At 53.6% G+C, this 15,449-nt stretch overlaps 6 protein-coding genes across 6 annotated transcripts; 2 read left to right on the forward strand and 4 right to left on the reverse strand.

Annotated features, from left to right (window-relative positions):
• Positions 1-608: 608 nt before the first annotated feature.
• Positions 609-2,262, reverse strand: G647_04323 (uncharacterized protein; the record flags this gene model as incomplete). Its single annotated transcript, XM_008728667.1, has 3 exons — positions 609-637; positions 692-2,107; positions 2,163-2,262. 3 exons carry the CDS (start codon positions 2,260-2,262, stop codon positions 609-611), a joined length of 1,545 nt encoding a protein of 514 aa, XP_008726889.1.
• A 903-nt stretch (positions 2,263-3,165) lies between these two features.
• Positions 3,166-5,220, reverse strand: G647_04324 (uncharacterized protein; the record flags this gene model as incomplete). Its single annotated transcript, XM_008728668.1, has 1 exon — positions 3,166-5,220. One exon carries the CDS (start codon positions 5,218-5,220, stop codon positions 3,166-3,168), a length of 2,055 nt encoding a protein of 684 aa, XP_008726890.1.
• A 697-nt stretch (positions 5,221-5,917) lies between these two features.
• Positions 5,918-7,133, forward strand: G647_04325 (uncharacterized protein; the record flags this gene model as incomplete). Its single annotated transcript, XM_008728669.1, has 3 exons — positions 5,918-6,162; positions 6,212-6,335; positions 6,393-7,133. The coding sequence occupies 3 exons, from the start codon at positions 5,918-5,920 to the stop codon at positions 7,131-7,133; spliced, it is 1,110 nt and encodes a 369-aa protein (XP_008726891.1).
• A 654-nt stretch (positions 7,134-7,787) lies between these two features.
• Positions 7,788-8,744, reverse strand: G647_04326 (uncharacterized protein; the record flags this gene model as incomplete). The annotated part of the gene is made up of 1 exon (XM_008728670.1): positions 7,788-8,744. One exon carries the CDS (start codon positions 8,742-8,744, stop codon positions 7,788-7,790), a length of 957 nt encoding a protein of 318 aa, XP_008726892.1.
• A 521-nt stretch (positions 8,745-9,265) lies between these two features.
• G647_04327 (ubiquitin-40S ribosomal protein S27a) lies at positions 9,266-9,787 on the reverse strand (the record flags this gene model as incomplete). Its single annotated transcript, XM_008728671.1, has 2 exons — positions 9,266-9,636; positions 9,694-9,787. The coding sequence occupies 2 exons, from the start codon at positions 9,785-9,787 to the stop codon at positions 9,266-9,268; spliced, it is 465 nt and encodes a 154-aa protein (XP_008726893.1).
• A 2,410-nt stretch (positions 9,788-12,197) lies between these two features.
• G647_04328 (uncharacterized protein) lies at positions 12,198-14,387 on the forward strand (the record flags this gene model as incomplete). The annotated part of the gene is made up of 2 exons (XM_008728672.1): positions 12,198-12,849; positions 12,904-14,387. The coding sequence occupies 2 exons, from the start codon at positions 12,198-12,200 to the stop codon at positions 14,385-14,387; spliced, it is 2,136 nt and encodes a 711-aa protein (XP_008726894.1).
• Positions 14,388-15,449: the final 1,062 nt, after the last annotated feature.

Consider the following 15,449-nt stretch of genomic DNA (forward strand, 5'->3'; position numbering starts at 1 on the left):
TTCCCCTCCGCGCCGTCTGCCCGTCGTGGATGTTGGATCCTCCGACCTCGCTGCAGGCCTCGCTGTACATGTCCGTTTTGAGACTCGCCTCACCTCGCTGCGCATCCAGACCTCGCCTCGGCCACAACTCTAATTCTCGGCCACAAAGCGTCGGCTTCACCATGTGCGACGCGCCGCATTATCTGCTGATTCTCTGGGGACAACCATGCCCGCACTAGCATTCGGTTCACTACAACTGGGGGCGTGAAGCAATTCTAGTGCCGCCAGGAATCTCATCTGTTCGTTGCATCTTTGCGTTGCTTTGTATTTCGACTTGCTACGTGTAACTGTGGCTCGGGTAGAGGGGAGCCACCAACTCCTCATCGCCCATACTTGATATCCTCGGCGGCAAGAGGAGCACATACCGCGGGTAAAGGCCTGCAGCAACTCCCCTGATGCTAGCGTCCTGCCAGTTCCGCCCTTCATATCCTTCCGACTCTTGTTGACCAGGACGCCATCTTCCATGGGTAATGACTCCAGATTGCCGTGCATTCGCCAACGCCTCGCTTAGCATGTTCATGATGGCAACACTGGGCTGATGATGTTCCGCCATAGTCTATCCTAATACATTATAACTCCACGTTGAACTTCCATTGGTCTGTTATCACGATGTGAGCACGATGCAATCAAATGTGGGTGAGGAATTACATACCTTTCTTCAGGTTCTCGGCCGTGTCGCTCAGTAATATCTCGCGCCTTCGGTTGCAGTACGTCGTCTTGTCAAGAATCTCAACTTTTAGGCCACCGAGTTCATGCACCGGCTTTTCAAACATCTGACTCAAGTTTTCGACGGCCATCTCCAGATCTTTCTGATTGTCCTCAAAGATTTCGGTCATGTTGTTGCGTGCAAGGTAGAAAGCGAAGGCGTATGTCCACTTCAGGGTCTGGCGGCAGGCTTGGAGGGCTTTGGACGCGGTATCAAGAAACTGCACCTCAATCCACGACATGTTAGATTGTGTTTGAAGGCTAGTCATCTTTTTTTCCGTCTTCAGCCACAAGTCTTTGTCGAGTTTGGCCGACTGTTCATGGTTGGCGTATCGGTTATAATAGTGGAGGTAACGCTCCAGCGAGTGTCGTGAACGTGCCTGAGCATCACGAGCATCTGCTCCTGACTTCTCTTCGAACCGGTTGCAGTTGTACCAGCTTGTTCCGTGCTCCGACCAGGGGCCCATACACATCCAGCAAAACTCGTGCTTACACTTCCGGCACGTCATGTGATTGCAGCCTCCGTTCTTCTCGATCGTCGAGTTGCACTTCGGGCACTCTTTCGTGTTGGCTGATATCCAGTTTGAGGTCTCGCTATCATCCTCGCACTTCTGGAGCCATCGTTTGACGAGAGCGCAAGGCGCTGGGCGGTGATCCGCCAGCGAACAACCAAAGCAAAAGGAGTGTTCGTGGCCACATCGCACTGTAGGCACGATGCGGCCAAGATCTCGCTTCCTTACGGGACAATCCACCGCATATTCACACTCGGGAGCCGGGCACCACTTCAAGTTGTCCCTGTCGTCGACGTAGGTCCGAGTCAGTAAGACTTCATACCGATCCACTACGCTCTGGTCGACGAGGAATTTCAGGGTCTTGGAGTCCACGATCCTGTGGCAACCGTCGAAAGGACATTCGATCCTAGCGGCCTCGCCTTCCTCCTTGACTTTCTGCGTAAGATAAGAAGTGTAGCAATCAGTGCAGCATCTATGGCCGCACTTCATGGCATACGTTTCCAGGTCTGGTGAGTCTTCGAAGCAAATATCGCAGACGAAACCGTCGACCCTCGTCGTCTTTGGTGCATCGGCAAATGTAGGTCCCAGGCCTGCGGACTCGAGGACCTTTTCGGGATTGTCCATGTACGCTTCAATCAACTTCTCCTTGTTCCATCTCATAAAACGTAACAGTATAGCGGTCAACTCGACGGGTAAATCGATAATGGCCGAGACTTCCTTGAATTGACGTTCTTGCTGGTTTTGGATGTCTTCCGGGCTCAGGATCTTGTAGTCGACTTCATAAGGCTTCTGGGTGCCTCCAATAATGTCTTTCTCGTAGCCGAAGCCACCATCATGATCTTGGTCGAAGTCTGCGATCTTTGTCAGCGATATGTGATCATGGTGCTTGAATCTGGATGCACCCACCACCTCCGATACTGCCAATGTCACTGTCTTGTGTGCCCTCCTCAAACTCCATCTCGTCCCCGCTAGGTGGATCGGACATGAAGTCGTCTTCTGAATCCATGGCCTTGAGGGACGGCGAGCCGTGCTCGGTGATAGGCGTAGATGGGCCCTGCGCAGGAAGTGTATGTGTCTTGCGGGCTTTTGCGGGATCGTGCCTCGACGCGTCGGTGACGCACTCCTCAACCTTTCGTTTCTTGGACTGAGGAGGCGTGATGACTTGGGTTGAGGCAGCTGCGTCTCCGGACGAGACAACAGGCTGCTAGTGAGGGGATGTTCGGAGAAGCAGGTGACGGGATGATGAGACGACTCAATTACAGAAAGAGGGTGACGGCAGCTCGTCGTCGTAGTCGACAATCAGGGACACATGGACTAACCCTGTAGATATCAAGATATGGGACCTGCAAATGCTGAGAGAAAGTCTCGAGTTGACACACGACCGAAGTGAACAGTCCAGCTTTACCAGGAGGCAAAGCGCAGTTCGGGTGGCACTACGGGGCACGGCGCTCATAGTACGAGGTACAGGCGCCCAACGGTTAAGTGGCCCGGGGCGGGCAGTCACGAACGAGGCGTCAAGTCCAAGTTTGCAGGTGGCGTGCTGCCACTAACCCAGTCGAAGCATGTTCAGGCCCGTCTATCGTCATATTCTATCCACGTGATCGTCCGGCTCCGGCTCCGTTCCCTGTAGCTTTCTGACTGCATCATCCAAGGCCCGACTTCTTTCCTACTGTTGCCCCTCCGTGCCATCCGGACCCTGCCCTGCAGCGCCTTCACGATGTTTGTGAGCCTCGCAGCATGGTGACATACTCGTATTCATCTGGACGCTCCGGAGTGCTCTATGGACGCGTGCACGATGGTGGCGAGGCTACGTTCGCACGGCTCCCAGCCGGAGAGGGACCAGGCTGCTCGGCCTAGGCTTCGCTTCTTGAGAGCGTATCAGTGATTCCTGACCACTGTGCAGCAGCATTTACTCATCATCGTCCTCTTCCTCACTGTCACTCTCGCTTTCAGCGTTTTCGAGCCACTCGATAAACTGTGAACTTGGCTTCCGCACTTCCGCCATTTCTGGCTCGTTACTCGACCTCTCGTCTTCCCACCATTCGGTGAATGCTTCTTCGGGAAATACCTCGAGATCATAGAGGTCCTTGGCCACGAATAGAAGCGTCTTGCCGCCATCTTTCCTTCGAGTCAAATCTCTTTGTGCATCAAGCAAGAATGCCGCTTGCTCATCGGTCGTCTGTGCTGCTCCCTTCCGGCGGATGAGCGTGTTGTATGCCGTTAGCACTCGTCTGGTCGCATCGGCGGCAGCCACGCCATTCTCGATTTCGCTGTGGATATGTTTCATCAGCGCGACGGCCACTGCTCGGCGTACTTGTGTCTCATCTGCTCCTCCGCTAAACCGAAGACCCATCAGTTCACTAAGCATGTCATCTGCGTGCTTTCCTTCCTGCATTCGTTGGACCAGGATGGCAACAGTGTCATGTTGGAATCGGTCAGTAGACTCGTCTCCGAAGCTCTGACTTCTCGATCCGCCCAGAGATGAGACCTCGTCAGAGGAAAGATCAGACTCCAAGGTGGAGATCGAGTCTGCAAATTCGGGCTTTTCGTAAATGAGCCTTGATAATCTTGAACTCAGATAGTCCTCCTCGTCGTCGGCATAAGCTTGGCCCTCTCCCGCATCACCAACTATGAAGGCGTCATTCTTCGATTCACGATCAATTCCTGGCTGGGTTCGGCATATTCTCGAACCAGTTCTGACAGTCGTGCCTGGGGCGATCCTAACGCCGAACGAGATCAGGCTGCCCTCCTCAATGACAGAGTTATCCCCGATGAAAGCCTCGTTTCCGACAATCGCTCGCGAAATCTTGACGTTGTTGCCGATAGAGACATCGTCCCAAATGTAGGACTTGTCGATTTTCGTATTCTTGCCGATATGGCACCGTTCACCGAGCACGCTGTTTCTGATCTCTGATCCTCGTCCAACAGAGGCTTCCGGCCCTACAATGGAGCCCGAGTCGAGCTTCGTATGCCTTGCTGCAATTACCTGTCCATCCACAATGACTCCGTTCTGGGAGCGGCGGTAGTGTGTGTTGCCAAAAGCGTTGTTTTCGACCGCTATTGACGTGACGATGCCCGCTTTCAAGTCCTGGGAGATGATGTTGTACGACCAGAAGTCAGCAACCCGAGCGGCGTAGTCTTCTTGGACAATATATGTGTGGATTGTCTTTCCATTCAATTCCCAGTCCTTGAGCACACCAAATAGAAAGTCCTTGCGCGGCGTTTGATTGTCGAAGTTATCTGACCACAGACTGAGCACATCCGGAGTGCATATATCGATTCGGCAGTCAACAAGGTCTTGTCGGATCTCGAGCTCTGGGATCTTCAGGAGTTCTGGGTCAATATGCGACGTAAATTGAGTGCCTGGGAAGGCCTCTTCATAATGTAGACATCTTTCCTTGGTCGGGTCCAGTACGAATGTGGGCACGACGCCACCGCTATGGTCATGGATTCCTGCTTCGGCCTCCCTCAAGATCATGGTCATGATGGCATTCTTGTCCTTTTCTCGGCGGGTTTTGTGTTGTCGCAAAGCTTTTTGGATGGGGAAATTCGAGATAATATCACCACTAACGACGAGAAAATCGCCAACCATCAAATGTTTCTGGTCTAGATCCCTCATGATGTCGCCCACCGAGCTTGCGAGACACCTGAGAAATGTGACACTCTCGAAAGGGGACTGCTGTGACTTCCACCGGGAGGTCTCAATGAATGCCTCTACTTGGTCCACATGCGCACCAGCATAGATGTAGACTACCTGAACTCCAGCACTTGCCAGGTACTCGAGGGTATACTCGATCAAAGGGGTGTTGGCCAGCGTCAGCAGACACCGCGGTCTCTCCAAGGTGAATGGTGCGAATCTGGTCTCAAAAGTGTCGGCAACAATGACTGCTTGAAGAGGGTCCTCCTTGGTGTCGTCGCTCGATCTGCCTTTGCCCGCAACAGCCTTCTGGCCTTTGGGCGCCATATTGGATTTCCGTGGCGCAGCTTCTGTTATGCTTGAATGGATCGCGCTACAACCTGGATCTCGACAGCTAGGGCACGCTGTAATGGCATAGTCCAGGCAGGAGGGCTTCTCTGCTGCGCGACCTTGTGAATGAATTTGTCCAGCAACAGCGGAGGATATTTCTCATGCGCGTGATTCGAGCCTTGCGTGAATTCTCTTGGTGGACAGGAGGTGAGTCACATTTAGGACCTGTGAATGGTCAGTCAAGATTCGGGAGCAGCGTCCCGTCTGTTAATCCTCCACGCACTGCCGAGTTTCGCTGCCAAGCAAGACTGGACATTCACAGTGCCAGTGCCGATTAGTGGGAGATGTGACTGGCTGCCGTCGCTGGAGGGAAAATTATTTGTTTGCCCGTGTTGAGCGTGGGCGTCGCTAAGGGCAAGCGCAGGGGCAGCAAGGGCAGAAACTGCGGGTACGTCATATCGCCTGGAGGGAACAAATCAACGACCTAACACCTACGCCCGTGCCTTCACATCCCTCGTTGCTGGCTATTGCTATTCCCATTCTCGATCTGTAATAAGAGGTAGACTTCGCCCCGTGAGTCTGGAGCAGACTCTATTTCCCTGTTGCTACAGTCGCCCCCTTCCTTCGGTCCTGCGCATCTCTGCACAGGAGAAGACTTTGACCGCCACGAATTCGTGCCCCCCACGCTCTCACCATGTCGACGACGGGAGAAAATCCCCCTATGGAGCTGGATCCGAAATATGACGATTACGACTTCCCTACCACTGCCCCAGAGAATCAGTCAGGTCATCCCGGCCACACCACCAAGGAACAAAATGCCCAAGTCCACCAACTGCGAGCCCTTCTCGAGAAGGAAGGCTACACGGCCCGATTGGACACCTTGACATTGCTACGCTTCTTGAGAGCACGCAAATTCAACGTCGAGAATGCCAAGGCAATGTGCGACCATCCACTGTCACTTCGTGGCAAGGTACTAACGGTGCCACAGGTTTGTCAAGAACGAGCAGTGGCGGAAAGAATTCGGTACCGACGACCTGGTTCGAACCTTTGACTACAAGGAGAGACCGCAGATGTTTGAATACTACCCGCAGTACTATCACAAAACTGACAAGGTGGGAAAATATCAGATTTAAACAAAGGATTGCTGGGATTACTGACAGCGCATGCAGGACGGCCGCCCCGTCTATATCGAACAGTATGGCAAGATTGATTTGAACGCCATGTACAAAATCTCCACTGCAGAGCGCATGGTTCAGAATCTGGTTGTTGAGTACGAGAAAGTGGCCGATCCGCGACTGCCCGCTTGCTCGCGGAAGGCAGGCAAGCTTCTCGAGACATGCTGCACCATCATGGACATGAAGGGTGTGGGGGTGGGCAGAATTCCTTCGGTCTACGGCTACCTCAAGTCTGTCAGCGCCATCTCGCAGGACTACTATCCGGAGCGATTGGGCAAACTGTACATCATCAATGCTCCATGGGGTTTCAGCAGCGTCTTCAGTTTTGTCAAATCCTTCCTCGACCCTATCACCGTCGCCAAAATCCACGTCCTCGGTTCAGGTTACCAGAAGGAACTGCTCGCTCAGGTTCCCGCAGAAAATCTTCCGAAGGAGTTTGGTGGCACCTGCGAGTGCGAAGGCGGATGTCAATTCAGCGATGAAGGTCCCTGGCAAGATCCCGCATATGCAAAGCCTCCGAAATGGGCGAGGAACGATCCCGTTACCGACAAGGAAGCCAACAATACGGTCCAACCGGCTCCAGGAGATGGTGCCCAGGACCCAGTAACAAAGCCAGAACCCGCTCCAGCTTCAGCGCCTGCGCAAGCCGAAAATGTGCCTTCTGAAGGACCGAAGATGCCCTTGGAGGATGCACAGGCAACAGGGTTTGGGACGGCAGGGTCAGGGAAGAATTAGAAGCATGTCCAGAACCGCGAGGTGCCTCACACTACCGAGTGACGATAAAGACATGGAAAAGATCTGGTTGTGTCGGCGGTCGAAGAAACAGAAGGCTTAGGTCGCAGCGCCACAGGACGGAGGTGGTCGTTGGCCCGCATATGCATTTGATCGAACGATCTGACTCCTGGAGCAATCATCCTCGAGAATTCTATCCAATCGCTATCAGCGTGCACGTATTGGCACGTTATCCCGCCGTCTGCGACCGGTTCCCTCCAGCAGTTCCACACATACATATTTCCCTTAGACAGGTTGCCTGGAGAGATGTCGGCAGCAGACTGATATTGTCCGTACGCCGTAAATAAGGTGCCACAGGCACTGATGCTGGTTTCATATATACCCTGCCGCCGATCCGAATCGATAGCAGGGGGTTCGATTCCACTGTCAGATATTGAAGGTATCGCCAGACTTATTTCCTACGCGAGGCATACCGGGTTGCCAAGTACCACTTGCTGGCCGGTTTGACCACCAATGTTGTAGTTTCGTCGCTCATCGGGAGCGACGTTGTGGGCACACGATGCTCCCACTCGCAGCGGTGGCACTCGCCTACTCGACGCCTTCGTATAACCGTTTTGCCGTTCATGCTGACTTCATCGTAGTCCCCCGTTTCGCGTCTCACTCGAACTCCATAGCCACAGTCCTTGCCCGCTGGACTCTACCCACCGTCTCCGTCAGACTCGGCCCATTGCCGGCGGAGATGGAGGCGGAGGCGGACCCGTCCACACGCCGCCCTGCCAACCCAGCAAGAGCCGCAAGTCCATTCGTGCCACGCTCGTACATGGCCCTGCGATCTTCGAACCACCCATCCGGCAGTGGATTCAGCTTCAACACGCCTACCCCGTCACTTTCCGCCGCCGCCGCTTCCTGCTTTGACGCGGCGACTGCCCTCTCAAAATGCTCATCTTCTCCTCCGATTATCTCGTTGCACAGTCGTCCGAATGCCTCGGCCCCGTGTTTTGGTGCCCTCCGTCTCAACTGTCCAACCTGCACCGTCAGACTTTCCAACTCGGCATACATATTCGCGACCTTCTCCTGGAGGCGCGTATCATGCGCCTCGTAAATGAAATCCACGCCTTCTCTTTCTTCCTTTGAGGCCCCGCTCGAGCCCGGCGCGTCGTCGGCTGAGACCGGGGCGGGGTGTTGGGTGGTCAAGATCGTGGGCGGGAGAGACGTCACGTCCAGGCCGTTGACCGTCATGGAGTGAGAGGCCGAGGAGTAGATGCGCGAGATGAAGGCGTCGACGTACGCGCGGACGGCGGCGCGCATGGGATCCTCGTGTTCCTCGCTCTCGCCCTCGCCCGCATCGCCGGTCGCGGTTACTGATTGTTGTGTAGGTTGTGAGTCTTGAGTTGTGGTGGGTTTCACCCCGTCGAGCGATATTACCGTCGCGGGCTGCGCTTTCTTCGGCTGTCGTTGTGCCGCCGAAGGAGGGAAATGTAGATCGAGTCTCTGGCGCGCCGAGGCGATCAGGTTGGATTGCAGATACGTGAGATCTTGGGCGGATTGCAGTTCGATTTTGCGGTGGTGTGAGTCTGGGAGCGGATGTGGGTGGAGCGTTGGTTCTAGATCCATCGTGGCCACCAAGTCGGTATTTGGTTCGTATATGTGAATCTGTTGTGTCCTCTGTAGCATTAATGCTGTGGTTCGGCGGGATTCTGCATGACAATGAGCACCGAGTACGGAGTCCTCGTAAACAATGCGCTATCGATAACGCGCGTGGATGGTTGAATGTGGGGGGTGACGCGATTGGTCAGCATTTGGTTCTTCTGCTCCCCACCCAGGTTGTTACTGGCACTCTAAGCACAGTACGAGTCACGAACTAACTCTGCGGCCGATGCGAAAAGCCGCTCTGTTGGGTCGGCAAAATAAATCAGAAAAGAAAATACCTGAGGAATGATTGAACGGTCGCAATAGAGCCAGAGACATGCAAAGGTGAAGCTGTAGACAGAGATTGATTCTGCTGCTCTTTGATCTGCTCTATCGTGCCCACCATGCGGCCTGCTATCTGCATTCACCTAGCATCCTTTGAGACGGAGCTGGGTAGGCTGTTCCATTTTTGAAGCACATCACCCCTTTGCCTGCATTGCTTCAATCTACTTGGACTCATCAAAGACATAAGTCAAGTGACATCTTCCACAGTACTGTCGGTTGTGCATAGCCGCCATGAAAACACCGGCACCGCACTCCTTGGTGGGACACTCGCGTCTCAATCGCTCGATCTTGCCGTCGCCGTCGACCTTGTAGTACTTGAGCACGGCCAACTTGGTCTTCTTGCGCTTGTGCTTGATCTTCTTGGGCGTGGTGTACACCTTCTTCTTGCGCTTCTTGGCACCGCCTCGGAGACGCAGGACCAGGTGAAGGGTCGACTCCTTCTGGATGTTGTAGTCGGAAAGCGTGCGGCCGTCTTCGAGTTGCTTGCCGGCGAAGATCAGGCGCTGCTGGTCGGGAGGGATCCCTTCCTTGTCTGGAAGCAGTGTTAGTGTTCTGCGACGATGCGCGGGCCTTTCGCGATGCCACCTACCTTGGATCTTGGACTTGACATTGTCGATGGTGTCGCTGGACTCAACCTCAAGAGTGATGGTCTTGCCAGTCAGGGTTTTGACGAAGATTTGCATACTGGCGGGAGTACAGGACCTAGTGATGGTGGAGGTCTGAGAGTGGTTTGGGAGTAAGAGGGAAAAGGAAGGTGCAAAGGATCTGACAGTATTGTTAGCTAGAGTCGGGAATGTGGAAGATAGGAAAGCCTACCTCGACAGCAATCTGTCTTCCTCAATCCTCGAGATGCAAGATGGTGGTTGGAGCAGAACAGTTGCAGACGACATCGAAGAGAAATTCAAAAGTTCCTGTGGGGGCTTGGCAATTTTGCCATGTTATGCAATCATCATTGCCTTTTAACTTATCGCACACGTGACTTTCTAAGTGGCGCGCCCTCTACGCGTCGTTTCTCGCCCTCAACGCATATCCAAATGTTCTACGGAGTAATGTCGATGCTATTTTCTCGAAATCGAATGCTGCGACGGTGCCATATTTTAGGGTCATGCAGCGTACTCACATAAGATTAGGTGGACCTGGAAGTATCCTCATCGCTTGGAGGCCACCTTGATTGAACAAGCAGTGACGGCCTTGCTCGCGTACTGTGTAGCAGAGATCAGTTGGTGCGAATGCAGTCAATAGTTGCAGCAAACATGCAATTCGTATAGACCAGGATATCATTTTCGCATCGATTCTCATCTTCAAGAACGCCCCCCCAAAGACGGAGGAGGTTGAGGCACGCGGAGGGAATACATCTCGAATTGCAGGTCGGAGTCAAGGAGCCAACATAAATCGTAGCTAGGCGACGATATTTCCAGGGGCCTGAAGCGTAGCTTGCTAGAGACCGTCATTCAGGCAGGCGCGACAGCGGCAAGAGTCAAACCTGCCAGGTTGGGGTGTCGGCGACTGAGTCACTACGGCGGACAAGGTGAGCTCGGTAGAACTCGAATCCGATGTTGTTGAGAAGCATATTGTGAGGAAGCCCTATGACTTGGTGTCGGCCGCAAGGTGAAGCGAGGTGGTCATTGAGCGATCATTCGTAAGGTGAAAACCCGCGAAGCGTATCCGAAGTACCGAAAAAGTCGACAGGATGGGCCTAAGAAACCTGTTCTGGGACGTTTTGTTTAGATAGCCAGATGAACAATTCTGCTTCATGTGCCTCCTGCACCGGAGGGACAACACCTCGGCCTAACGCGTCAGCCATCATACCAAACCTTGTTCAAGCGTGAGTCTGCGGGAGCTCCATTCGGCTTGTGCATATCAGCTCGATCCGGCGACATCGTAATAGGTAGGACAGGCAGTAGAGATTGGCCACGATAACTGGTACCAGCGATGAGATTGAGTTTGATCGAATGAAAGGGTATTTCTCTCTCGGTCAAACAAAAGCCAGGGCCACGTCGATAGTACCGAGCACAAGTTCTTGTCAGTCCGAGATGACTTCGTCAGAACTTGAGCTTTCAGCCATCTCAGCGCACAATCTATCCAGCAATCCCAGCTCCGACGGCGTCAAGGCATTCCAATATGACGAGAGTGACTCTGTGAGACGCTCGAGAATCAGCAAGCCTGAATTAATCGGAGGTGCCACCATGCGCAAGTCGTGCACATCCATTTCTCATCGCATGTGCTTTTTGCTTACTAGTCGTGTGCCATTGACTGTGTTTTGTCAGAATTAAACTTCATGAGCCTGCGTTACCAGGGGAAGACGAAACTCTCGTAGTGTTGGGCGAACACGGCAGTAACGACGTGGGAATAATAAAGTCCAGAGGCGATCTTCAAAGCAAGGACGAGAATGGGCCTCAATCGGGGGCGTAGTGGGCGAGTTGGGGTGTTCGTGGGGATGAGTCTGCCCCAATTACGTAGGCTTGTCCAGGCGAGCCAGGCTATCAGCTGTCAACGAGCACCTGATCCAATCAGCTGATGCTTAGCGAACGCGCTCGGCGCTCGGGTAAATTGCCGCCCGTGACGCGCCTCCAGATCCCAACCTACGATCTCGTTGCTGTGCCGACGACGCATCGAACGCCTCTGTTGACTGAGCCACCACTTCTTCGCAGCGATGACTTACTTTGAACCCTGCACTCGCAGTTCATTTTGATCCTCCATCCTCCTCCCATCCCATACCAACCCGCAAGAACAAACCTCTACACTCCCAGACCTAAGAGACCTACATACCCGTCAATCGAGAAGCCTCTCGGGATCCAGTTCTGATCTCCCAACTATACCTGCCCGAGAGGGCCCTTCTCTGAAAAAGAAAGTCGTCAGGAATCTCCTGCGGCTGGTGAAAGCTATATAACACAAGACCGCTGCCCGGTCCGCAGCCCATTGCGCTGCGTGAGGTGAGTCCGAGACGGGAGAAACCACTTCTGGCCATGCTACGAGAGGCTAACGTTTGCATTTTGCGCAGTCTCGAACCACTGAAGGATCCATATTTCGACAATTCGTACAACGACCAACCCTTCGACAAGACGACATTTCGAACTCATCTCGCCAATCATGATGTCCAATCCACCTTCATCTCTTCAGCAACGACAAAGGCTACATCGGAGACAGAACTCGACACCCGTTGTAGCCTTCGAAGCCATGAAGGTCTCCGCCAGCATGCCTCAACAACCACGCCACAACATCCACAGACGGGGCCAATCTTTCGATTTACAACGAAGCCCCATCCGGAAACAGCAGCAAGGCAGCACGGTAAGTATGACTAACCTAGGATCAATCCACGGACAACAGATTTTGCGGGAAGCGCAGCAGCAAAGAATAGCAAGACCGGGCCAGCAACACCAACAACAAAACATGCACATTGGCATGCCCAATTCTCCTGATTGTGGTATGTTTCAAGTGACGTCCAACTCAATTCCAGCGTCACCCTACGACAATATGACAATGAATGCGATCATGCATCAGAATTCCCCAGGCATGGACTTCCAGCATTCGCAGCAGTACTTCAGCGATATGAATATGTCGATGCAGAACGGGATGCCGATAGGCCTCATGGATGAGAATAACCCTCAATATTTCCATGATGCTCAAGGTCCCCAGTTTCAGCAAAGTACTGGCATCTCCTTCGACAGCCGGAGGATGTCGCAACCGGATCTGCGGGTACAGACCCAGTTGCGACCTCACACACCTTCACAACAAATTCAGACTGGTGAGTACTGATCAGTACGGGAAACGCTCGAGACCCTGGCTAACTGCTCATCAGCACAATTTCCACTTACACCGCCCTTCAGCCAACACAACCAGCCAATACAGTACTCACGTTCATTACAAGCGTCACCTGCTCTTCAATCACCATACCCGGTGCCGATGACCCGAGGTAGGTCGTTGCAAGGCATCATAGAGCAGGAAGAGTTCAAGCACGAACTCCCAGCGACCCCAGTTGCGCCGGCTTTTGAAATGGCTGAGATGCCTGTACCAAGCCCTCGTCGACGAGCTCAGACTCCACCATCAAGTCAACAAACAGAGGCAACAAAGTTTAAACTGGAATCAAGTCCCGAAAAAGGTGATATCTGCGACTTTCAAGCACCAAAGCTCGAAGACCAGCCTGTGCCCGTCCTATCAGCCAAGAAGGATGCTGCGGGCAGCACTTCTCCCAGCAGGCCAGCGCTCTCCCCACGCCGCATGTCGATCTCGGACCTGCACCTAGAGCCGGGTATCGAGGCATCGATTGAAGAGACCAACATAACCCTCGACGACATCGCGCAATATATCGAGGGCCCAGATCCAGTGGACAACAAGTGGGTTTGCAAGTTTGATGACTGCAACAAGAAATTTGGTCGGAAAGAGAATATCAAATCTCACGTTCAGACCCATCTTGGTGATCGCCAGTTCAGGTGCGACCACTGCAAGAAATGTTTTGTTCGGGGCCATGACCTCAAACGCCACGCCAAGATCCATACTGGTAGCAAGCCATACCCCTGTCTCTGTGGAAACTCATTCGCTCGCCATGACGCTTTGACGAGGCACCGACAGAGAGGAATGTGCATTGGTGCCTTCGAGGGCGTGGTCAAGAAGGTGATCAAGCGAGGGCGGCCAAGGAAACACCGGCCAGAGATGGATGAGCGCCTTGACAAGGCCAGTCGAACCAGGAAGAATAACAGCGAGCCGCAACAGGACTATTACGCATCTTCGGCGTCGAGCTGTTCTATCTCTAGCTGGGGCTCGCCACCAACTGACACCATGGACAATCTCAGCATTCGTGATAGCTCGCCATTTGAGTCCATGGGGCTTTTCAGCATGCCACAGCACAACACTCTGGCCATGGATCAGGTGATGGGCTTCCCCCCGGACACGTTCTCGTTCACTCCACCCCACAGCCCAGGGTACTCAACAGGAAACAAACCCAGCCCATCCTACCGCGAGCTGACGCCTGCTGAGATGGCCGAGGTGTCGAGCATGCTCCCAGATCTTCCTGAGATGGACCAAGCTCTACCTCTGGTGGCGACAGGCCTCGGTGGCTTTCCTGAGCATGATCTGCCGGGTCTATCGCATTCCAGTTCGTCGCCTGCGGCTGACGCTGTGGCATTCGACTTCTCAGAACTGCCTCCTCATTCCTCTGGGGCCTTGCAAGCACCGCAACTTCCCATGAAGATTGAGCAGCATGAGAGAAATGATTTTGACAACTTCTTGGACTACGGCAACCTCGAACTGATTGACCCGACGACAGCGCAAGACTTCTTCATGTGAGAGGCGATATAGGCTTTCGGAAGGTAGCAGGCACGCTTTAGGGGCCACCGACGATCTTTCGAAGACGAAGCAACCTATGTAAATATAGTCTGGCAATGGATGAACGAATTGGAACGAAGGGATATCGGAGCAACCTGGGAACTTTTGGGAAGGATTGACAAATGGGCTGGGACTGTGTATTTCGACAATGTCACGCTGGTAATGGCTTTACGTCGGTCGTTTTGTGTACATTCATTCTCTGGGTGGTTTTGGGGATGAGCGTCGGCGCCGAGGCAACATGCCGTTCTCGGCTCTTCCTGTCGCGCAGCCTCACTTTAGAGGCTAATGTGGCAGTCCCGGGGGCAGGAATGGGAACAAGGCGCTGAAAAGACATTCACTTATTTGGCTCTTTCGATGGTTGGACGGCACGGACTCACTCGCCTGCTCGCTCGCTGGTGGAGTCGATTGTCCCAGCTTGACAGAAAGCTCATGGCAGACAGACACAGTCTTTTCCGAATCTGGTGTGCTCTCCAGGCATGGCAAGGTGGATCAACGATGCGATCTCGCCATAAACAGGGCGGGCGGTCGTTCGATCTTTGCTTGAGGTTTACACCACGCAGACAGAGAGCTTAGTACAATCAATGAGCATGGACCGATTTCGATCAACTGCTGATGCTGCTTCCCCTGTGCCTTGGTCTCCCCATTTATTTTCTTTCGGATTTCGTCCTGTAAGCGCGTTCAGGTGAAGTCCTGGTAGTTGGATTCCTGTAATTTAGCGTCCAATCCTGAATATGGTGCCCCCGGTTCCCAGTTAGCAGTCTCCTACCCACGCGGCCGGTGGGTGGGGTATGAAGCACTCTGCTGGATGCATGGAGCGGCGGTCTCTGGCGATGAGTGAAGCTGTAAAGCCAAGTTCGGCACGAGGCAGATAACTTTATGCCAAAGTGATGCATCGGAGAAGGTGGTTGTCTATGCGAAAGCGTAGGGGGGTTTAGCTGGCTGGCTGGCCCCCTGGCTGGGGCCGACTGTTTAGATGGGTCTCAAGCTATCTGTCACCAAGCCACCCACCCACACAGAACACTT

The sequence above is a fragment of the Cladophialophora carrionii genome (assembly GCF_000365165.1).
Source record: "Cladophialophora carrionii CBS 160.54 unplaced genomic scaffold supercont1.3, whole genome shotgun sequence".
Taxonomy (NCBI): domain Eukaryota; kingdom Fungi; phylum Ascomycota; class Eurotiomycetes; order Chaetothyriales; family Herpotrichiellaceae; genus Cladophialophora; species Cladophialophora carrionii.